The following is a 25,590-nucleotide window of genomic DNA, read 5'->3' as shown; positions in this document are numbered from 1 at the left end:
AGGGAAAGGATAAAGAGAAAAGCCTGAGAGAGGGGAGCAGAAAGGTGGACAACCCATTTATCTGCACACCATGCAGAAGACTTGTCTCAACTGCATGCATATACTCTTTTGGTGAAGGTATGCCTGGATGCCAAGATAACATGATAGACTTTGGGCGGAAGGGCGAAAGGTGTCAACTGTCACCACTCTATCTCTATGCATGAATGCATGAAGAGAACCCTTTGCTGCAACAGAAGATCCTGCCGAAAGGGCAGCCTGATCGGAGGATCGATGGAAAGGCCTAACAGCTTGGTATACCAAACACTCCGAGCCCTGCTCGGAACCACAGATTATCTTGAGAACTCTGGGCAGGAGTGGTATGTGTGGCAATGAGTACAGGAGGCCTGAGCTCCACTCAAGACTAAAGGGATCCCTGAGCGGGAGCCACCTTGGAAACTCCAGCGCGCAGACCTACTGACATCGCACACTCTTGGGGGTGGCGAACCAACCAAGGCTCTCCCCACTGCTGAAAGAGACCTTGCACCACCTCCTGATCCGCTAGGCATCTTCAGCTGAGTTCTTCCGGCGTGGCATTCAGAGAGCCCGCCAGGTCTGGAACCACCAGGGAAATGCCTTGACGTTTCAGCCACGTCCAGAGACACAGGGCCTCTTGACAAAGGGTCCACGACCCCTTCCTGCCCTGTCTGTTGCAGGATCACATGGCGGTGGTGTTGTCCGGGAACACCTGTACTAGCCTTCCCTTGGTGGGTAGAAAGGCTTTCAATGCCAGCCAGATCACCTAGAGCTCCAGAAAGTTGATGTGAAGTCCGGATTCCGCTAGAGGCCACTGATCTCTACTTCTCCCAGATGACCGCCCCATCCCAGGAGTGACATCTGTCACCACGGTGAGATCTGGTTGGGGAAGGGAGAGGGGTCTGCCGCTGATCCAACCGCGGTTCGTTAACCACCACTACAGATCCTTTGCAGTTCCCTCTAAGATCTAGCCTATGTCAGGGGGATTCCTCTAATGCTGCACCCATTGGCTATTCAGGTTGCACTGCAGCACCTTCAAATGCCAGTAGGCATGTATCACAAGCAGGGTGCAAAAGGCAATGAGTCCCTGCAGCCTTCGAGTCAGTTTCACCAAAATCAAGGATAAAGTCTGAATATACTGGACTCAACTTTGAGAGGAAAGGCGTGACTTAATCACGTTGATAGAGAACGCCGGCAAATACAGGAGGTCCGCTGTAGTCTGGAGGTGGGGGGTGACAGCCTGGGGTGACACCGCCTTCAACAGCTAGTCGTTAAGATAGGGGGGAAGACTGGCAGCCTTGTTCTCCGCAAGTGAACTATAACCACCGCCATCACATTGGGGAACACCGGAGGGGCGCTGGTAAGGCCAAAAGGAAGAACGGTAAACTGAAAGTGCTCGTGGACCACTGTAAATCGCAGGTAACTTCTGTGGGCAGACAGGACGGGAATGTAGAAATATGCATTCTGTAAGTCCAACGCTACCATCCAGTCTCCCGGTTCAGAGGCAGACAGGACTTGAGCAAGCGTGAGCATTTTGAACAACTTCTTGAGGAAGAAATGGAGAGGGCAAATGACTCCCTCCTTCTTGGGCACCAGATGAAATAACCACAAGCTACTTCTGGCGTCAGCATCCACTTTATGGGTCCCTTGGCCAACAGAGCAGTCACTTCTTGGAGGAGCAAGGTAAGATGGTCCTCAGACAGCCTGTTGCAAGCAGGTGGCATGGATGGAGGGGTTGCCATGAAGGGGAAGGAGGAGCCCCTTTGGACAATTTTAAGAACCTATTGGCCTGATGTTATAGACCTTCAGTGGGTCAATTGGTTGTGCATCCTGCATCCCACTGAGTGCCCATGATGGAAAGAGGGCAAACTAAAGGGTTTTGGAGGCTGTGCCTGCTAGGTGGGTGGTGGACTGGTCCTATCTCTGGCTGCCTGACTCACGAGGACTGTGGGTACAGTCTCCTCGACCACGCAAAGGCTGGAAGGTTGTGCGCCATGGTGGCTGATAGTGTTGAATCACGGCTGGAAGCCCCTTCTGTGGCCATTAAAGGAGCGAAAGGAAGACTGACTGGGGTTGGCGAGGGCCCACGGAAAGGCTCTAGGACATGGCCGTAGCTCTGTGGTCCTTTAAGGCCCTCCAGCACTGAATCGACCTGGTCTCCCAACAGGTGGGAGCCAAATAAAATGTCCTTAAGCGATGCTTGGCCATCCCCTGAAAAGTCAGCGAGTGTGGCGCCCTGAAGCCATTAACCGCTCTGCCTAGCAAGACAGTTGAATCCAGTCCACATATGATCATGAACTTAGCTGTATGTCTCCCGTCAGCAACAGCTTTGAAAATAATGGACCGGGCAGCACCTGCACAACCGAATCCTATAGAGCACAGGAGTAACCCAAAAGGCACGCAATGTTCACGGACCGGAGTGCCGGGCTGGTGGAAGAAAACATTTTCTTGCTTAAGGTATCCAGTCTCTTGGACCACCAAGCTCTCCGGGGTAGGGTGATGTGGAGGAAATTGGGGCCCCCTGCAGTGGAGTGGGCCGGTGGAGGCAGGCAATAATCATGTTCACAGGAGTCCCTGTGCTGGGCTTGGACTAAGTTCCAAACAGGACATCTGTTAGGGCTTCATTAAATGGGAGAAGAGGTTCTGAGGGGGTCTCTCCCAGCTGAAGCAACTCTGGCAAGATGTTTGTCTTGACTGCCACCGAGGGCAGGCTAAGGTCCAGGACCTCAGCCACCCTTTGCACCACCATAGCAAACCGCTCTCATCTCCCTCCAAGGGCTTGAAGGGCTTCTCATAGGGGTCCTGCACAGAATATGGGCGGCTAGATATGAATCAGTGTCCTGTGGTATAGAGGGAGCGGAGTATGGGGATAGTGGTGGTGGTGCTGTAGGTAAGTGTATGAATGGTGTTGGGCAAGTGGCTTAGTCCCTATACATTTTGGGGGTGGGTTGAGGATTGATTCTTCTTCAAAGGTGAGACACTTTTTTCAGGATCCAGATGAGTCCTGGAATGGTTTGGCAAATATCTGGTCTGTCTCTTGGTAGATAAACAGTTGCTTTTGGTTCTTATTTTAGGACCTTCAAGAATTTCTAGAAGAACACACCCCTCTGTGGCTCACAAATTCGACCTTGAGGACACCTTCTAGGCAAGTCTCAATGTCAGTGGCGGAGGAGCTTTTCGGGTCTATTTCGGCTCAGAGAGCAGCTTTTTGGGGCGTCAGGGCAGAGGTGGCATTCAAGAATTACGTGGTTCAGTGCCATTATATGAGATTTTAGCTAGAATTGACCCTGCATCTTAAGTTTGAAGCATGTTGGTTGAAGGAAGCAAACATGAAGGTTTTTGCAGTTTTAGGCTTTACTCAGGGCTCCAAGCACAACTCCTGCAGGAGTGGTGCTCTGCCTATGTTGAAGGACGTTTTGGGACTCAAGTCTGACCTTGTGGCAACACCGTTGAGGCACGTGGAGTTTACTCGCTCTTCGGCCACAGCCTAGCATGTGTTTTAACACAGGCTTCAGAAACTGTTCTTCCTCCTCTGGTCGGACCTCTCGGAGATAATGGACTTTAGGGTGTCCCTTACTTGACCTGTTGGGATGTTAGAAGGTCTGGCTCCCCCCCCCCGGCATGTGTTTGGATCAGAAAATGTGTGGCATCTCCGATGTAGCTTGTCTGTATCTTGTGGTAAGCCATCATCTTCGAGTCAGGCACCTGAGTATTTTCTTCAAACAGAAGGCATAGCAGTTTTCACAGGAGGTCTCCTGGTGAGTGGAAGTAATAGCAAATGACATGTTAGTTGCTCCAGGGTATGTGGTGGTACACGTTGGATAGAACTGCAAGGGTGTTTATTCCATGCCCCTCACCCAGGTGCATTCTCCGAGATTAGATGGAGATGGCTCAAGGTTCGTCGAGGATGTAAGACCGAAGGTGCCATAACATTTAATGTTAAGTTCCGGGTTTCTGGTGACACAGGGAGATCCTCACGGAGGCACACACACAATGTTTTGGGTAAGGGGTTAAAAAAATGAGCAGCTGTATCCTGAAAAACCTGTGCAGAACGAGTTGTGTTAATAACTTCATTAACGAGATCTTGTGACTAACTTCAAGCTGTAATCGTTTGGGCTTAACAGAATATGGATGGAAGAACGCAGAGCATATTTATCTACAGCCACAGACCGAAACAAAAACATTTAACATTTAAAGATCCCATGACTATACAAGATGCCTTAATCCCCTGATTTGTTCATAAGAGTAAGCCTTATTCGTTTCGAAAGGATTTTATCATAACCCCCCTTACAGGTGTAACGGCAACAAGCATGTGGAAATTTAAAAAAAAATGTATTGCTTTGTGTTTGTTAGGTTAGTATACCATACCAATATGAAAAGGAAGTTTGAAGGCCAAAAGGAGACCGATGCTTTAAATTTCTGCTTTTCCAATCTTCTTGTGCTTAGGAGCTACAGGTTTCCTAAATTGTGACTAACAAAACCAAGCGAAGCTTTCCAAACTATTCGCTATCAGAAACATCATGGGCACAAAAACTTTACAGTTGATTGTTCTGGTATGCGGAAACTAAAAGCAATAAATTCGTAATCAACTTTGCTTAAATTTAGTAAACGCATCTTCCTGCCTATGTAACTAGGGGGACAAGGACAAAAAGACAGGGTCACAGAAGGTAAAGCACAAATGCATTCACAACTCCTGCGAAAACAGTTTCAGAAAAATTAAGGGTTGGACCAGGAGATTCAGCTTACCTCTGAAAGCAAATCACCTCCCAAGGACAGCTCTTCAAGTTTCAGTGCAGCCAGACTTATTTCAAGTCCATTCATATGGTCGATAACATTGACAAGAAGCGTCTGCATACTGGTGACATAATCCTGAAAACCAGTCAAAACAGGTGGCTGGTAGTGGGGGAAGACATTGAGATAATTATGAATACATCTTTAATTTATGCAAAACTAGGACATCTCAAGACAATCTCCTATGTATTGGCTTTTAAAATGTCTAATAAGCACTCATTAGAATTTCCAAATACAGGTTTTTGGTTATCAAGTCTTTGTATGCTTCTCATTGGTTTTTTCCCCAGTTCTAAATTAACTCTTATTTTAAGGACAATAAACTCATTTATCTTTTGCTTTTTTAAAGGTGCTGGACACTGCTAGATGAGTTTAACAAAGTGGATGGCAGTGGAAAAGGGCTTTAATATAAACTTAATAGATAGTTTACTCAAGGAAGAGAACAGTGAAAAGACCTGAATCCGCTAAAATGGTGTCTAACACTAAGCTAAGGAGGGAAACACTTGCCAGTAATTCCAGGTAAAGTCAACTGCAGTCTAATTTAAGGAGATCTCAAAACGACTAGAAATGTGATACCATAATCCCTCGACAAATAGGCTGCGTATGCCAGGAATGCTAGATTTTAAGGTACCAACATACCATTTACAGTGAATACCCCTTGAACTGCTTGTCGACACCAGTCAAGTCTTTTTCTTCCAGTGTTAACAGCTTCACCACATCAACTGCATGGTTGATCAATACATAAAAGGCGCCATGTGTTACCACAAAAAGCTGCTTTGCAGCTTGGTATTTGATACAGGTGCCTATCCTCCAATCCCGTGCTTAGGTGAAAGTGGACTCTATCTTAAAAAGTAAAAAATGGATGGGCTTGGATCTACTAGATCACCCTTGGGCTTTTGATCCCAACTCGTAGGGTGCATCTATTTATATTTGCAATATCCAAACTCTCAAGGAGAATTTGTGGGTTGCATGGGAATTTAACACTTTACAAAGAAACCAAATCCCCTGAATTAGTTTGGAGGTTTCAATTGTTAAAGATTCACATTGTGTGCATAGCCGGTCAGCTAGCAGCTGACAGAATTTCATTGTCTGTGACTGGAGATAAGTGCATGTGTGTGATTGAATTGAATTGGCAATTGTATAGCGCATGGCTACCCTGGAGCATCCCAGCGCTGAAACCGTAACTAGAAGACAGATGCCCTATGGGAAAAGCCAGGTATTTAGTTTTTTTCGGCACTTCAGGTAATTTGGTTCCCTACGGAGGTTCAACGGAAGGGCATTCTAGAGTCTGGAGGCATCGAATGAAAAAAACTGTGCGCCACTTCTGGCTTTCTTAATCCTAGGAACCACAGCATGGTGAAGATCATCTTAGCGAAGTTTCCTGTTTGCCCTGTAGGGGCGAATCATGGCTTTGTTAATGGGGGTCCACGCCCGTCCAGCGACTTATGGGCTAAGCAGAGAGCCTTAAAGTTGATTCTCTCCTGCACCGGGAGCCAGTGGAGAGAGCGTAGTGAGGGCCTTGCTGAGCATCGATCAGGGGTCTCCGTAAGTAGCCTTGCTTCACAATTTTGTACAACCGGCAGTTTCGCGCCCAAATACAGGGCATTTCTGTAATCTATCCTTTACAGGATTAGAGCCTGGATCAGTAGTTTTTTTGCTTGGAATAGTAGAAGAGGGAGGATTTTACAAATCATTCTCAGCAGGCCATAGCATGTAGCAATTGTCTTCCTGGCCTGCACTATGCAGGTGAGGTCCTGGTCTAGCCAAATTCCCAAACTTGTAATCTCTGTCTTGGGAACCAGCACAGGACCCATTGAGGGAGGCCATATAGTGCTTGGAGGCAGACTTCATGAATTACCGAGGATCATGAGCTCGGTCTTTTCCCCATTGAGTTTCAAGTGGGAAAGTGTCATCCACTTGACTACTTCCTCAAGACAGGAATGGAGGTCATTGGTCTGCTGGTTGGGATGGTTCAGTGCTACGACCAGCTGAGTGTTTTCGCGTATGTCACCATATGAATTTCAAAGGGGGCTATAACATATGATAGCGGGGCCATGCAAACATTAAAAAGAGTAGGAATCAATGAAGAGCCCTGCGGAACTCTGCACTGTAGGGAGATGGGTTGTGATTTAGCGACTTCAAAGACCTGGAAAAATCTTCCTTCTAGGAAGGATTGCGGCCATGTAGAAGAATTAGCGACCTGCTTTGCTTTTGCGGATATGGGAAATGTGTGCGAATGAGTGTGAGGCAGAACATAGGTGTCTTGTGGGTTGGTGAATGTGAATGTGGCAGTTCAGGTGTTCTGGTCCTGTGTTGTGTAGGGCTTTGTATATGTGCGTGTGAAGTTTGAATTGGCTGCGTTGTGAATGGGGAGCCAGTGAAGCTTCTTGTGGTGCAGTTTGATGTGGGTGCAGCAAGGGATGTGAAGTATCACCGGAGGATGTGTGGGAACACAGAAAAAAATAACATTTGCTTCGATCTACTGAGTTTCTTTACATTGTTTTTTACACTCAGCCTTACATTTCAAAGCCTAACATGTATTGTACCCAACAACATCTGAATAAAGATATTTTGAGATGAGTAACCCCAAATTCAGAGTGATGCAAATAACCACTATTCCTAAACTCAGCATCTTGGGCACATTTAACCGCATGCGCGCTAGCGGTTTTCCCGCTGCGCGCTGCGATTTTAAAAAAGCCGCGTTACATGCCGAGCTCAGTTCGTTATCAGCGTGCGAGCGGCGCAACTCATGACGAGCTGAGCACATCATCAGCGCCGAAGTGGTTAAATAAAAGCATGGCTTTCCTTCATAACTTTTTTCATTCATTATAGTTTACCATATTTAATCAATGAAAAATAATTGTAAGCCACAGTTCACTTGACTCTGGGCAACACTAGTTACTGGACCTCTGACGAACACAATACACCTTGGCGACAGGAAGAGCTTGATAGCAGAAATAGTATATTTACTTTCGTAGCATATCAAGGCAAAATATTACAGATGAAAACATTCTCATCTAGTCTTACATTTGAACTAATTAAATTCATTATTTTTCGAATTTCAACAATTTGTTTATACAGGAAAACCAATGACCCTTTATAGAATTTCATAATTGTGTCCACATTTCAGAACTGGATTGGAATCAGAATAGTAAATCTGCCTCCCACAATTATTTACCCTTATCCCAATACTGATGGTACTGGAATAAAAATAGCAAATCTGCACCCCAAACCCACGCACTTTTTTCAATATTTTGGGGGATTTGAAATTGAATAGTTATTGTGGCTTCTACACCGCAATCTTATAGACAGTTTTCCCAATTAGGTGGAATTGGAGTAAGAATGGAGTTTGCCAAGGAGACTAAAGTGGAATAAAGTAGATACATCAGTTCTAAACAGTTAGAAAAGCGATTGGCCGAAAATAGCGGATGAATTTACAAGTAGTAAAATCCCTGAGAACTGGACCAATCGGTCAACGAAGGTATACGATCTCTTAATAGGCAAACAAATAAGGTATCCCCCAATACTCAGAGAAAGCCCTTGTTGCCAATTCCAACCGCGGTCCGAATGGCCTACCAGGCCATCTTTTCAAAGAAGAGTGTGACTTCTGGGGAACCGTACTCACGCCACTCTACCAGTACTGTATGACAAATGCAATAGTCCCGGAGACTTGGAAAGGATCCCTGCTGCAACCCATCCACAAAAAAGGAGATATTGGGGACCCTGCCAATTACAGGCTTATTGCCTTACTGGATATTGAGGCGAAAGGATACGCCAACCTCCTCCTGCAAGATCTACAGGACTGGGCCGATGAAAATGAAATTCTCCCTGTGTACCAAACCGGCTTTAGGACAGGAGCATCTACAACGGATAACATTCTAGCTCTGGCCTACTAAATAAATCAATCTGGGCAGAAAAACTCGCCGCCTCTCTTTGCATGTTTTGTAGATTACTCTACTGCTTTTGATGGGGTCAATCGAAATCTGCTATGGCGGAAACTGCAAGACTGGGGGAAACCGGCAAACCTGCTGCAAGCCATAATCAGTCTCTATACAGGAACTTGGGTTCGAGTAAAAACTGCGGCAAATTCAGCCCATAAAGGATCCCAACAGAGAGAGGGTTAAAACAAGGCTGCGTACTGGCTCCTCTGTTTTTTAATCTCTACATGGCAGACCTTGGAAAAATGATATCTAATGCCAACCTTTTACTGCCCAAAATCGGCCCAAATAGATTATGTCTAATGCAGTACGCAGACGATATGGTTTTACTAGACCATACAAAAACAGACATGCAAAGACTACTAGATGCACTAAACATTTATAACAACCACAATGAACTACGAGCGAACGCAGAAAAAACAAAGGTAGCCATATTTGGGAAATACACTAAAAAACTCAGACAACAGTGGAGACTGGGTAATTTAAAAATAGTAACAGCGACCAAATATAACTCCCTGGGGGTGTGGCTGATGAGCAATGGGAAACCCACAGCACACATTGCCTCAGTCGAAACAAAAATTAAAGCAGTAACATTCGCTCTGTGTAAACTGTATTCTAAGCTATACAGCCCGACCAAGGCAATGAGAAAGGTCTTAAATGCCAAACTACCTACGGCAATCACGTATGGTCAGATAGCATTCCCAGAAATTGTTAACACTATGGAACACGCTAATTGTCGCGCATACAAACACATTTTTCCGATTCCTGCCCACGCTCGCAACGCTCTGGTGCGACTGGAATTTGGGCTGAACAAACAGTTATGAGCACTAGGCCTCAATGGTGCGGTTCTATTGAGGGGCCTGCGCAGACCCCCTATACAATGAAGGCAATTTTAAAGATAATTTTCATTAAAGGGATCAATCCGTGGCATGACTGCCTGCACACCACCTGTAATGAACTGAACCTTGATATGTCCAAACTGCAGGATTTTACTCACCAGCCTGGCACCCTAAAGTCCATCCTGAAAAAGCAAGTCAGGTTATTATCAAAGGAAGGGGACTTGAAGGAACTGAACTCTTCCAGCAGCAACATTGGGATACTTGCAAATTCCTATGAAGCCCATTTACGACAACCATACCTTAATATGGCATTAAATAAGGCGATTTTAAAACAAATCTTCATGGGGAGAATAATGGGCCTTGCCGATCAAAGACATTAACAGGCGCTGGAAAACCTTGGAGCAATAACAACTTGCAGACTTTGCCACCAATATAAAGAATCCTTGGCTCATCTGGTTTGCACATGTCATTATATGTTGCACGCACAACGTACTTTATTAAAGCCCTTGTTTTTAAAACATGTGGTGCGAACCTGTATTGAAGCCATGAAACTGCTTTTTAATCTGGAGACTCCAATGGAATTGGCAAGTTTTGCTTGCTAAGTTTGCATATAAAGCCAAAGAACTTTTAGGTAAAACAAGCACAATGCACCTTTGAACTGAAATTATTAGGCCTGAAGAACTCATGCTTTATTGAGGATTGTACAACTCTCACTTCATTGGAATGAAATCCCCTATGTATATTTAGCACTCAGCCTACTTATGCCACCATCGGACCTATGTATTTTATAACGTCATCAAAACTCTTAATTTAAAACTTGGTTTGAGTATCTCAAAGACATTTTTGAATGTATTTACAACTCTTTGACCCCAACCCTGCCCTGCAAGACTTGTAAAGCCTCCACATAAGGGGAAGGAATCTACAGGACTGAACCGGTTTATTGTCTACACTTGCACCTCACTGATTTTATCGGTTTTTAATTGCCCTGTTCATAAAAATTATATTTGATAGTTTTAGTAAGATATAATACATCACAACTCCCCTGGCACGAACTAATTGAAATGAAGTATGTGAGATTTTAGTTGAATCTTTGTAACAACTTTTATTAATTGACACAATAAACATTGACTGACTACTAAAGCCAGCCCCTCCTCTTTTATCTGCATTTTCCCCAAAGTTGGTGAGATTGAAAAGTGACTCTAGGCCCCCAAAAATTATACTTACTTTAAATTATATTTTTGTAAATGTAGAATGGCAAATACAATTACATTTACAGTTCAAAAATTAAATGTATTTTGTTTTGTTTGTTTGTTACATGTTTTCTGTTTAGTACATTTAAGGAATGGAGAAAAAAGGCTGCAGCAATGGTGGATGGTGGTAGAAGATACACATCAGTAGTATTACATATAGAGCAACACAAATTTGTCGAAAATCTTTTCTCCAGAAATCAACAAGTTGTAGATATTTACTAAACAATGTTATTTTAATTGCTTAATCATCTATGTGATGCTTACCAGAGTTGTGCTTGTATCCTTTTTCTTTTTCTTCTTTTTTTGTAAATTTGATTTGAGGGGTCGGAGAACACTACAACAATAACTTGATATCCACAGTGCAAATGACACAGTCTAAAAAGATAAGACAATTATCAAAAAGGATCTCATCTTCAAACAGGAAATACTTGAACACAAGCAATAAATAAAACCATACTGTCCTCTTCAGATACAGCAACACATAAAATATAGTTAATAAAGACTTTTACATGGCCTTATTGGCTTCATATGACATGGAAAGGAAGGTATTTATGTACGCCTCAAGCTGGCCTTTAGTACTTATAAACCCTTTCTCAATTCGATCACCGTTTGTGGCCTTATAGACCCTTTCCATGCTAATTGTTTTTTTTTCATTTATCACCACGCCCACAAGGGCGCAAATGAGGCTTGCCCTGCTTGCATCAGTCTTAGTCCATAGACTGGGCCTGCTGTTATAGCTCATGTTAATCATAAAGTGAGGATATAACTAGCCTGTTTGAGAAGCATAATCCCCCAATTAGGAATCATCAAACAGTCAGTTAGTGGCACTATAAACCCCATATTGATACCCACCCTTAAACATAAGCCCATCCAAGTAAAATATTTGTTTTTATAACTGAAGTATTTAAAAATACTCTGTTTACTCACTGCTTGCTTGGCTTTTGTGGAGTGCTTGGTGAAGATGAATGACATTCATTACATCGAACAAATGATAAAATTGTTATCCATTGTTTTTATAGGATATATTTATATATCATGTGATCAAGCCCAGTTGATGGGCGAAACGAGTCATCTGCCATGCTGAGCTTTAGCAAAAAAAGAAGTAATGTATGCACTCAACTGGTGTCCGTGTCCCGCTTGTCAACAAGCAGTCGAGGGGATTTGGTAAAATGTGTATATATATATATATATATATATATATATACACACACACACACACACACACATATATATACATATATACATATATACACACATATACATATATACACATATATCCGCACATATACACGCACACATATATATATGCACATATACACGCACACATATATATATGCACACATACACACACACATATATACACATATACACACACACACATATACACACATATACACACATATATATATATCTACACATATATACACATATACACACACACATATATATATATATATATATACACACACATATATATATATATATACACATATATATATCTACACACATATACACACACACACACATATATATACATATATACACACATACACATATATACACATCTACATATACACATATACACACATATACACACATATACATACATACATATATATATCCAACACAGTCCAGGACCCCAAAATTAGACTGGCCACTCGGAAGCTGGATTTTCCAAACACCATTTTATTGTGACATGCTCGTGGAGTAAAACAGGAAATATGCTTTCAGTCTGCTTTAATGCCAAACGCGTTTCGAGAGTTTAGCATACTCTCTTCTTCAGTGGCTTAAGTCAGAAGTGCCTGCTTCATGTGATTTATAACCAGCACCTGCCCGTCTTGGGCGTGGCCACACATGGCCTTCTGGGCGCTGTAGTTCAACGCTGTATTTTCCTAGTGGATGCACACTTCTGACAAAATAAAATGTCTTTTTAATCCCAAGTGGGTGAAATACAAAATTCGTGTCTTTTCTCCATTCTGCTTTACTGTGGCAATGAGGTGTGGGCTCGCTCTCATACCTGGATAGAGTCACGCTCCCCTTCCGCCTTGAGCGCTGTTTCCAAACGTGGTGTCAGCAAGGTCAAATTGTTGCATGAACACATACACATATATACACATCTACATATACACACATATACATACATACATATATATATACACATATATACATACATATACACATACACACACACATATATGTACATATACACACACATACACACACACACACACACATACATACACACACATATACACACACACACATATACATATACACACACACACATATACATATACACACACACACATATACATATACACACACATATACATATACACACACATATACATATACACACACACACATATATACATACACATATATACATATATATATAAATGCAGAGCCAAAATGGAGCTCAAAATATGCCATATATAACGAGCAAGGTTGTTGGTCTAGATTTTTAATAGACATGGAAAAGGGTACTTTCACTTTGCACTACAAAATAAGGTCTAGATCCCTGGGACTCTATGGTCCAGTGGAAGGCTAGAGTAGCAGAAACGCGTAGGCCGTCCGTTTTTTGATGAACTACATCCTGCACATGGTGTGTGAATAAAGAATACGTTTTGAAAAACTTACTGCTGCTGTGCTGTGACTTCTGCCGACGAGTGGGGGGCAAGGAGAATCTAGAATGAATATGCTACTTACCAGTATGCATCTGTTCTTGGCATGTAGGGCTGCTGACATTCATATCTATAGCATAGATCGCCGCCTAGTGTTGGGTCCGGATGATTGCACATTGTAGTCCTGGAAGAGTCTTCGAAGTATCACGAGATAGGTGGCTCCTCCCCTGGACTACAGTGCGCATGGGCATCGACTCCATCCCCAGATTGTTTTTAGCCATGGTGGCAAAGATGGAGTGTAACAGTGTGAGCGGTGGTCATCTAAGAGTAAGTGTAAATTCTGCAGCCGCTACAGGCGCCGGGGAGGAGGGTGGGCGATATGAAAGTCAGCAGCCCTACATGCCAAGAACAGATGCATACTGGTAAGTAGCATATTCAGTTCGAGGCATGTGGGCTGCTGAATTCATATCTATAGCATAGAATATATAGCAGTCACTCCATTAGCGGCGGCCGCCCGTGCCAGCTGCAGACGTCTGAAAAAGTGTTTTTAGAACAGCCTGCCCTACAGCTGCTTGGAGTGCACATCTACACAGTAGTGTTTAGTAAATGTGTGTGGGGTAGACCATGTGGCTGCTCTACAAATGTCTTCCAAAGGGATATTTCCGAGGAAAGCCATGGAGGCCCCCAACTTACGGGTGGAGTGGGATCTAGGGGGGACCGTTAAAGTGCGCTTAGCCTTGTGATAGCAAATTTGAATACACTTAACGATCCACCTGGCTATACCTGCTTTGGAAATGGGGTTGCCTTTGTGTTGGGCAGAAAAGGCAACAAAGAGTTGTTTCGTCTTCCTAAAATCTTTGGTCCTATCAATGTAGTACATCAAAGCTCGTTTGACGTCCAGAGTGTGGAGCATTCTTTCAGCCACCGTCTCTGGATTTTGGAAGAACACGGGCAGTTCAATAGTTTGATTGACATGGAACTGTGAAACCACCTTAGGAAGAAATTTAGGGTTAGTGCGCAGCACCACCCGGTTGGAGTGAATCTGTATGAAAGGTTCTTGTACCGTGAGCGCCTGGAGATCACTAACACGTCGCAGTGACGTAATGGCTATTAGGAAACTCGCATGAGTGTAGAGGCTCAAAAGGTGGACCCATCAGTCGGGTGAGTACCACATTAACATTCCACTCAGGAGCAGGAGGGGTCCTGGGAGGAATGACTCGCTTGAGCCCTTCTAGAAAAGCTTTAATGGCAGGTACTCGGAAAAGGGAGAGATGCTGCCGGTTTTGGAGATAAGCTGCAATGGCGGATAAATGTATCCGAATGGAAGCATATGCCAGATTGCATTTGTAAAGATGCAACATATAACAAATGATGTTGTGCGTGGACGCGTCAAGCGGGTCAATGTTGTGTTCCACGCAATAAATGACAAACCGCTTCCATTTTGCTGCGTAGCATGCTCTGGTGGTGGGCTTTCTTGCCTCCCGTATGATATCCATGCAGTCAGGAGGCAAGTTGAGGTAGCCAAACTCTAAGACCTCAGGAGCCAGATCGCCAGGTTGAGCTGTTGCGGATCTGGGTGCTGAATGTCGCCATGGCTCTGCGTCAAAAGTCTGGGTGTGAGGCGCAGCCTTTGATGCGGTACCACGGAAAGTTCTAGAAACGTGGTGTATCATGGTTGGTGGGCCCACGTTGGAGCAACCAGGATGAGCGTCATCGAGTGTTGCTTTAGCTTTCGCGCCACCAGCGGTATTAGAGGTGCTGGGGGAAAAGCTTACGCAAATTTGCCGGACCAGTTCATCCATATCGCATTGCCCTGCGACTGTGGGTGCGGGAACCTGGCGGCAAAGCTTTGGCATTTGGCGCGTTCCCTTGTGGCGAATAGGTCTATCTCTGGATGACCCCACTGCTGGAAAGTGCGGGTGGAGCACTGATGGATGTATCTCCCACTCGTGCATTTGGTGGCTGTACCTGCTGAGCAGATCCGCCATCTGATTGTCCTTGCCCAGGAGGTGTTCCGCCATGAGGAAGATGTTCCTCTGAATGGCCCACTTCCACATGCTCTGAGCCAGATGAGACAACTGTGGAGAGTGTGTACCTCCCTGCTTCTGAATGTAGTACATGGCTGTCATGTTGTCCGTCCGGATCAACACGACTTTGTTGCACAGATGTACCTTGAATGCCTCCATCGCCAGGAAGATTGCCATCAGCTCTAAGTGGTTGATGTGCATGTTCCTTTGCTGTGTTGTCCATAGTCCCTGCACTGTGTAGTGGAGCACATGAGCTCCCCAACCCTGTAGAGAAGCGTCCGTCATTAGGATGATCTGTGGAACAGGCTCCTGGAACGGTCGGCCCTTGCAAAGGTTGTGTGGATTCCACCAATGCAGAGAGTTGTATGCCCAACCGGTCACCAACACTAGGTCTTTCAACTGTCCGCGAGCCTGATTCCACTGACGTGCCAAGCACTCTTGAAGCGGACGCATATGTAGTCTCGCATGCGGGACTATGAAGATGCAGGAGGCCATCATGCCTATCAACTGCATGAACACTCGTGCTGGAAGCTAGTGTTGCGGTCTGAATTTCTGGATCAGCGACTGAATGCTGTTGATCCTCACAGAATTTGGCTGAGCTGTGGCTGCCAGAGTATCTATTGTCGCGCCCAGATACTGCCGCACATGGGCTGGCTGAAGGTGCGACTTTGGATAATTTAGCGAGAAACCCAGATCGTGAAGGTGAATGGTGTGGGACATGTTGGCAGCGCACTGCTGGGCTAACTTTGCTTGGACAAGCCAGTCGTCCAGATAAGGGTAGACGTGAACGTTTTGTCTGAGGTGCGCTGCCACTGTCGCCAGGCATTTTGTGAACACCCTGGGCGCTGTGGTCACTGCGAAAGGGAGGACCTTGAATTGGTAATGCTGATTCTGAATGGTGAATCTGAGGTATTTTCTGTGTGACGGATGTAGTGGAATGTGAAAATATGCATCTTTTAGATCTAATGTTGCGAGGAAATCCCCTTGATTAAGCAACGGAAGAACCTGCTGCAGCGTGAGCATATGAAAGTGTTCTGAGAGAATGTACTGGTTTAGGGGCCTGAGGTCCAGAATGGGTCGCAGGGACCCGTCCTTCTTTGGGATCAAGAAGTACAGGGAGTATACTCCCGAGCCCTGTTGCTCCACTGGCACAAGCTCGATTGCCCCTTTTTGCAGCATGACGAGCACCTCTTGCTGCAATAAGTGCAAATGCTCTGTTGACATAGGACGGTGCCTTGGTGGGATGTTGGGTGGAGTGGACGTTAACTCCAGACAATAACCGTACTGTATAAGTTTTCTGACCCACCTGTCTGTGGTGATGGATTTCCAGACTGGCAGGAACTGTTGGAGTCTCCCCCCAGACAGGTGTGGTATGGTCGGGGGGCAGTGACAAGGCGTCACTGTTTGTTGGTGGCGGAGGATCGGGAGTTGTTGTTTCCACGACCTCTGCCCTTGGTGCTGTTGCCGCGATAGCCGCCTCTACTCTGCTTGTTGTAAGAGGTTTGTGCACCACCTTTCGTGTACTGTGTTTGCTGGGACATCTGGCCTCTGGAAACACCTCTATTGCTTGAGCGAAGAAAAGTACTACCCCTGAACTGCTGGGACTGGAGAGCCCCCATGAACTTCGCAGTCTCGGTGTCTTTCTTTATTTTTTCCAGGGTGGTATCCACCTCAGGTCCAAATAAGTGATCAGGGTTTACAGGCTGATTGAGGATGGTGGTTTGTATCTCTGGTTTGAACCCGGAGATTGAGCCAGGCCTGACGTCTCAACATCACACTTGTATTAATGGCCCTGGCCGCGGTGTCCGCTGCGTCCAGTGCACATTTAATAGAAGCATTTGAGATGAGCTTCCCTTCCTGAATGAGCATCTCCGCTGCCTCTTTATACTCATCTGGCAAGTGTTTTAACAGGGTCTCAAGTGTATCATAGTGTGCCCTGTCATATCTGGCCAAGAGGGCCTGAGTGTTTGAAATACGCCAGATATTGGCCGCTTGAGCCGCCACCCTCTTCCCTGACGCTTCTAGCACTTTAGATTCCTTGTCAGGGGGAGGAGCATCACCAGTAGTTTGTGAATTCGCCCCCTTCCAGGCATTAGAAACAACTAGAGAGTCCAACGGCAACTGGCCCTTGATGTAGGTAGGGTCGCCAGGTGCCGGCCTATACTTTTTTTCAATTCTGGGATTCTGGGGTTTATAACCCTGGCACGTGTGGGTTCTTTAAAAATGTCTGCAGCATGTTTCAAAACACCCTTCGGCATTGGCAGAGTCTTGACAGTCTTTTCAGATGTGGAAAAGGTATCAAACAGAAAATCCACTTCAACAGGGTCAGCATGCAGCTGGATGTCGTGATTTTTAGCTGCCCTCTCAATTAGAGCATTAAATGCCGCAGAATCCTCAGTAGGCGAGGTTTTAACAGTATATACTTGAGTGTCCGGGGCAGTTTGCGGATCCCCTGGGTCCCCAGCATCTGCCCATGAGTCATGGTGATCTTCAGGATCAATGTCAGCAGGGAAATTGTACTCTTCATCCTCCCCTTCCCCAGCCTCCACATCAGAGTAAGTGGGTGAGGTTGGAGCAGTGTCCTGAGGCCGTGGATAAATAGGTTCAATTAGAACTGGGGAATCCGTAGAAGCCTTTTTCCTCTTCAAAGGAATTGTGTAGGACTCCATAGGCTGTGCCGGCGTGATCTTTCGCTTGTAGATGGAAAGTTTACCGGTGTCGGCGTCTATAAATTGCTCCGACTGCTCCTCCACCAGGGGTTGTCGATGTTTTGTGCCTACAACTGCAGGTGTTGGCTTCGGTCCCGTGGACACCTTCTTGGGCGCGTCGTCGACCGTCCTGGGCGCGAACGCCTTCGGCGCCACTTTCGGCGGCAGCGTGAACTGGATCGGCGCCGTCGACTTTGGCGGTTTGGCAGCGGGCTTCGGGGTGGAAGTGACCTTCGGATCGACCGCGGAAGCCTTGTTACTGATGCGTTGCAACGAGTCCGATACCTGCTTTGTGAAGGATGCGGACGGTTTTGTCGACCCGACAGGTGTTCTCGATCCACCAGCATGGGCAGACTCGAGGGCGACATTACTTTTGGCCTGGTCCGGGCGACGTGCTGGGTCGACAGCTTTTGGAGCTTCAAGTCCTTTGGTTGTGTCAACGGCCTTTGGCACCGACAGTTTCGGGTCGGCGGCCTTAACAACCTTTTTCGATGCCCCAGTCTTCGGCTCGACGCCCTTGAGCGACTTCGGTTCGACGCTCTTGAGCGACTTCACCGGATCGACAACCTTCTTCGGCTGGCCCGACATGTCCGAAGACGTGGAGGCGACCAAAGCGACAGGCGTCACTATCACTTTCGGTTTTGTCGAGACCGAAGATTTAACTTTCGGTTTCGATTTCACCATAGGAGGGTCTGTAGGCGGGCCCGTAGGCGAGACCGTGGATCCAGGTGCAAGATCTTGGGTAAGGCCATGTAGCGATCCCTCGACCTGAGCCTTAGTGATTGTTCGAACGGGGCATAGCTCTTCCCCTGAGCTATCTTCCGTGGCCCCATAGGCCTCATTGTCGTCTCCTACCTCGTCGACGACTTCTGTATGGAGCATTTCTACGTCTGCGACGTAGTTGGAGCCGATCTCCGCCGCTAGAGTTGAAATCGGCTCTCGATCTTCCTGCTCGTCTGCTTCTTCCCCCTCGAAAATGTTCACTGGGGCAGGGGCCGTCAGCTGGGCCTCCTGGTGCGCCACGCGCCGAAGTCGAATAGTCTTCTTGGAGCGAAAACGGGAACAAGCCATACAGTTGGCTTCATCGTGATCCGGCGACAGGCACTTGTTGCACACCGGGTGGACATCGATGTGGGGATACTTCGAGTTGCACACGTGGCATCTCTTGAACGGGCTCCGTTCCATGATGATTCGTCGAAGTCTGGCTGCGTTGACTAGGCCTCAAGCACCGAAGATCCACGTGGCTTCTCCGGATGTCCGACTCAGGAACTGAGCCAGAACAGAGCTGGGCACCGAACGCAAAACAATACCGACGATATAGGAAAGGCCTTCGGGCCTAAAGAAAAGTTTCTATCGATTCCGATCTTGAGTGATCAAATATGCATCCGAACCCAATGGCGGAAAAAAACAATCTGGGGATGGAGTCGATGCCCATGCGCACTGTAGTCCAGGGGAGGAGCCACCTATCTCGTGATACTTCGAAGACTCTTCCAGGACAACAATGTGCAATCATCCGGACCCAACACTAGGCGGCGATCTATGCTATAGATATGAATTCAGCAGCCCACATGCCTCGAACATATTGACACGCAGACTGGGCGTGTATCATGAGCACTCTCAGCTGAGGGGAGGCAGTCCGAACCAATTCCAGTTGAAAACAAAGGAGCTAAGACGACTGACACCTCTGCTGCTGTTGCCGAACTGCCGCGACGGAACACGGTGGAATACTGTGTGTGAAGCACGTTGTGGAGAGGATACCTGTGAAGTCCCGCTGGTGAGTGCGCTGGCTGGGGGGTTATTCGCTTTGCGCTACTGGTACGCGGCAGCGTTCAGGTGGTGCGAGGCGTCAGCTTCCTGCCGGCAAACGAGCCGCAGGTATAGTAACCGGGATCCGGGAAAGTTAATGCGGTTAAGTGTCGAAAAGCAAATACTCGCACGCCGCTTAAAAACATATCCCGCATTCTTAACTGTGTTCGGCATTTTCGCGTTGAAGCGACAACTATGAAAACTATGCCCTGAGAAAGCTAAGATAGCGGAAGAGCGCGGTCTGTGACGAACGAAGACCGGGGAGTTTCTTAAAGGGCCAGTGCAGCATTTTGGGAGCCAATTGAACACTAAGTGTTCACGAGGAGCAGCAGACAAACCTGGCAACCTGTGTAACCTAAGGAGTAGGAAGACAGGGAAACCAGTGTGAAACGAAAATAAAAAAGCACACCTAGCAAGGAGAAGTTATATCAATCAGAATAAAGATCACAACCAATCTCTAAGAATTATGGCAGACAAATCAAGAAATCGCCAGATGAGGGCGAGCGAATTATTAAATGATGACAATCCCCCCGCGGAAGGAATACATCAAAGGGGTAACATGGTGGAAAAAGAATAAGGACAGGACAGTTAAAACCATAGTGCGAGAACCGCAACAACAGAAAGTATTAGAAGTAAACAAATGGTGGGAGAAAACCACTCTGGAGAAGTACATTGAGTACAAGAGAATCCCAAGGGGACTGCGAATACTAATCATGCCCACGCTGAATGACTTGGATGCAGATCTAATAAAACTGTGGCAAACTGACACCAATGAATGCTCTTTTAAATTAATGAGAACTCTCATTATCCACGCGGAAAGGAAACTAGAAAAAATAACAGCGATCATCGAAGCTTTAGAATCAGAACTCGCAGATATTCCCTCATCGGAGGAGAACAAGGAGACCATTGAAAACATGGAAAAGAATATAGCGAAACATGAACTGGAGGTAGAGAAACGTAAGGCCAATAAATTCACTAGGGATAGGTTGGACTATACAAATGGTCGAATATATACATTCGCCCGGAAATACGACAACTTGAGGAGTCACGTAGCAATGGATATGAAGACTGGATCGGAGCACACAGAGGTGGAGGACAGCTCAGAAATAAGCTCAAATGATGAAGAAATCAATATAACACCCCTGGATTTTCGTGGGGAGATGCAGTTGGCCCAAATGATCGTGCGGCAAATGGGAAGAGGAAGAACCAACACGTGGGGAAGGGAACAGCAATCACTCCAAAAGAAACCCCTACCAAAGCCACAACAAGAAGGGGCGGTAAGAGGAGCCAAAGCAAAAAAAGACAGAGGAAAGCAAAAGTAGCTGCAAAAAAACACACAGTATCAGACAATATAGTGATCAACCTCTCAAGCAAAGAACTGTCTGATACGCAATTGAAACTTTTAAACAGAGGACTTTCCTACTGCCCAAATAAGAACATAGATGTTTCAAACACACGTATTGATCTATATAAATCCTGCAGGAAGGTGAAATTGAAAAACTTCTTCGCAGAAAAGCCCCAGAAGAAGTTGAACAGCGTGGAACCAAAGATAACTACATCGTACATTAGGCACAAGGACTTACCAGCAATTGTTACATTAGCAACAATAAAGGACACAGTCTCCTTGAGTCAAAAGGACCATACAAGTACAATCCAACAGGATATTGAATTCTGCCAAAAATCAAGAACCCCACTAATGTAGGAGGTGAGAGTGGTTTGAAAAGGAAATCAAGATTTTGCCCACAGCTTCCCCCAGGAAACAAAGTGGACCTTTTTCATGAGGTCATGACAGAAGAGATAACAAAGATTGCAGGAAAATCTTTCAACCACAAGAATAAAAGGGACAACACTCAGAACCTAACAGTAGAAGAATACAGAGCAATGTCTGAACTGAGGAATGACCCCACCCTAATAATAAAAGCATCAGATAAAGGGGGAAATCTGGTTGTGCAAGACGTGACAGACTACATAAATGAAGCAAATAGGCAATTGGACAAAGAGGAACACTACGAACGACTAGAGGTGAACCCACTTGAGAACTGGATGAATGAATACCACTCTCTGTTAGTTTGGAAAGAGAGAGGCCTTATAGACTTCAATGAATATCTATACCTAAAAACGGACAACCCCATTACAGCTACAATATACTTTCTACCGAAAGTACATAAGTGCCTCAGCAAACCACCAGGAAGACCAATTGTCAGTTCCATAGGATCATTGCTGGAAACAACGTCAAGATTTATAGATATCTTTTTAATGACCTATGTAACTGCCCTACCTTCCTACCTGAGGGATACGATGGACTTCTTGTATAAAATCTCAACGATTGAATGGAAAACTAACTATCAAATGGCGACCATTGATGTCGCCTCCTTGTACACCTCAATACGCCATGAAGATGGTGTTGAAGCGGTCAAAAAAACTTTGGAGATGAGGTCCATAAGTTATTTAGAACACTCTGTAATGCTTTTGGACATGTTAAAATACTTCCTGACGCATAATGCATTTCTGTTTTTAGGACAATTTTATCTCCAAAAACAAGGGACCGCAATGGGAACATCATTTGCGCCCACATATGCAAACCTCCTGATGGGAGCATGGGAAATGGCAGTAGTGAACAAAGAAAAGGAGCATGGATCAAGAATCAGACTCTGGTGTCGTTTTATCGACGACCTGTTCATCATTTGGGATGGAGATAAGGAAACCTTACAAACATTCATCAACTCATTGGAGGAAAATGAATATAATCTCCATTTCACTTCCACAATTAGCTCAACCAACCTCATCTTCTTGGATGTTGAAATATATGTGAGCGATAACAAGCTGTGCTCCAAAATTCACAGGAAAACAACTTCATGTAACAGCATACTCCATGCTAATAGCGGACACCCGGCTAACTTAAAATGGAGCATCCCGTATGGACAAATGCTACGGGCAAAGAGAAATTGCTCAAAACAGAATGACATGAGAGAGGAGATTGAGAGGATAGCACAACGCTTCCGGGAAAGAGGCTATCCCGAAGAAGTCATTATCACTGCAAAAAACAGGGTGGCTCAAAAGAATAGGAATGATCTTCTGACTCCTGGGGGCAGCAGGAGGGATTGTAGCAGTGAGGAGCAAACCAGAGTTGATGAAGAAACACGACTAATTATAGATTTCAACAACCAAAGTAGGGACATGAAGAAAGCTCTACGGAAGAACTGGAATATATTACTCCTGGATAATACCTTAAAGCAACAACTTACTCAACATCCAAGCATTACATACAGGAAAACTGCCTCACTATGAGACATTTTGACCCAAAGCCATCTGACATTAAAGGAACATCCTCCAAAAAAATCGACATGGTTGACAACCCCAGGTTTTTGTAAGTGTGCAAAATGCAAGGCCTGTGAACATGGCATAAATGCAAAAGAGTACAAATTACGAAATGGCAAAATTGAGAAAATAAGAGCCACATAACTTGTGAATCAAAATGTGTGATTTATAGACTACAATGCCCATGTGGGAAATTTTACATAGGGAGCACAATCAACAAATTAAAATTAAGAATACTACAACACCTAAGGGCGATTAAGAACAGAGACCCAAGCTACCCTATGGCCACACATTTTGCCAAATGTCATAACAGCGATCCGGACTTGTTAAGATACTCAGGGATCAAACCGAGCAAACCATCAGAGAGGGGTGGTGATCGCACTTTACAGTTGCGAAAACTGGAGTCCAGGATGATTCTTGGCATGGGAACTGAATACCCAGATGGACATAATCTGGATGCTGAACGATTTGTACATCTTCTATGAACTATTGACCCAATTGAGGGTGACTATTTGGATCCATTCATGTAAATAATTGTAAATAGGCGTTAAACTGGAGAAGTCAAGGGAAGTGGTAAAGGGACATGTAACACACTAGGGCGAATATCGTGAGAGGAGTAAACATCTTAAATGAAGGAGCATGATTATCCTCAGTTTGTATATATAAATAGGTGTAAAAACATTATTTGGATTCACCATTGTGACAAATGAGTTCAGGATATCCAGGGATCATAGTTTACTATAACGTAATAATCTAGACCCTGTGAATAACAATAATTATCCGAACGGACACATTTTAAAGATGTTGCATAGAATCCAAGGTGTATATAATTTGGAGGTCATGAATTGACTTCGGGAATTTTGAAAAAGTGTATATATAAGTTGCACCATTTTTGCTTACCAATAGAAATATAATCATGTTTGATGGAGAGAATTTTGATTAAGATGTACAAACACATCCAGGCATGTTACTAAGAATAATGGATCAATGTTTAATCCTCATAATCATAAATACAACACATGATGAAAATTGAAATGAAAATATGAAATATCTGGTCACAAACTGGGGTACATTTTTCAACATAATCAAGAGCATTGTTGAGCTCCATCAAGGAGATATGAGGAACATAGGGTTTGTTTGGATATTGCATGCCATGTGTGTAGATATATGTATTTATCTGTACATAGGCCCAGACTTTTTGTGTTTGTTTTTGCTTCTAAAATGTGTACTTTACATAATTATTTTTAGTCTTTACGAAAGCCCAGACTTTGTTTACACAATGTGTACTTCACAGAAATGTAGAGCCAAAATGGAGCTCAAAATATGCCATATATAACGCGCAAGGTTGTTGGTCTAGATTTTTAATAGACATGGAAAAGGGTACTTTCACTTTGCACTACAAAATAAGGTCTAGATCCCTGGGACTCTATGGTCCAGTGGAAGGCTAGAATAGCCGAAACGCGTAGGCCGTCCGTTTTTTGATGAACTACATCCTGCACACCATTGTGAATAAAGAATAAGTTTTGAAAAACTTACTGCTGCGAAATATTATATATATATATATATATATATATATATATATATATATATATATATATATATATATATATATATATATATATATATATATATATATATATATATCTTCCCCCCCCCCCCCTGGCTCGATTTCGTACGGACCCCTGGCGCTCTCGATCCGGTGCAGGTTCCAGGCAGAGCCCAGTCGTATTGAATTCATCCACATTAATCCTTTCAGAATACAGAAACATTTTCGATCAAAACACCTCATGTTGAATTATGGGATGTGTAGTCAGTTATTTAAACTAATGATGAGAACGTTTGTGACTTTATACTTTTTTTGTGCACCTAAAAAACACCCCATTTGTGTGAATTACATTATTCATCTTTTTTTATTTTTCGTTTTTAATTTTATTTTTCTTACGTGCCTCTGAGCATGTTTGTGACTTACTAATTTCTACCCAACTAAACCTCCTTAACTCGGGAACAATTTGCTTGCTCGCATGTTTATTCACCGTTACTTCATAAGGGAATGATTTCATTTATTTATATCACCAAAGATTGTATCCTATATTTGCAGGTATCAGTGTGCGACTTCCACCTCCTGGTGGCCCTTCATATTATTTTTCATGACCTTTTATTATATCCTTGGCAGTATTTTTTCTAACAAGATGGTATTTGTAAGGGGTACATGGCCAGTATATCAATCATCACTATTTTTTCAAGAAAAGGAGTCGTTACTCCTTATAGCCCTGGACCATA

At 44.6% G+C, this 25,590-nt stretch overlaps 1 protein-coding gene across 1 annotated transcript in view; it reads right to left on the bottom strand.

Annotated features, from left to right (window-relative positions):
* The window catches only part of NAA25 (N-alpha-acetyltransferase 25, NatB auxiliary subunit), a 988,861-nt gene that overhangs the window by 54,224 nt on the left and 909,047 nt on the right, over window positions 1-25,590 (bottom strand). The window contains exons 22-23 of the mRNA XM_078667429.1: window positions 11,092-11,202; window positions 4,759-4,905 (exon numbers count right to left, since the gene is read on the bottom strand). Of these exons, the coding sequence (XP_078523555.1) occupies window positions 4,759-4,905; window positions 11,092-11,202 (258 nt within the window). The remainder of the gene's footprint in view (window positions 1-4,758; window positions 4,906-11,091; window positions 11,203-25,590) is intronic.

The sequence above is a fragment of the Lissotriton helveticus genome, chromosome 11 (assembly GCF_964261635.1).
Source record: "Lissotriton helveticus chromosome 11, aLisHel1.1, whole genome shotgun sequence".
Classification (NCBI taxonomy): Eukaryota; Metazoa; Chordata; class Amphibia; order Caudata; family Salamandridae; genus Lissotriton; species Lissotriton helveticus.
The sequence above is the reverse complement of the archived record's forward strand: the minus strand, read 5'-3'. Positions and strand labels throughout refer to the sequence as shown.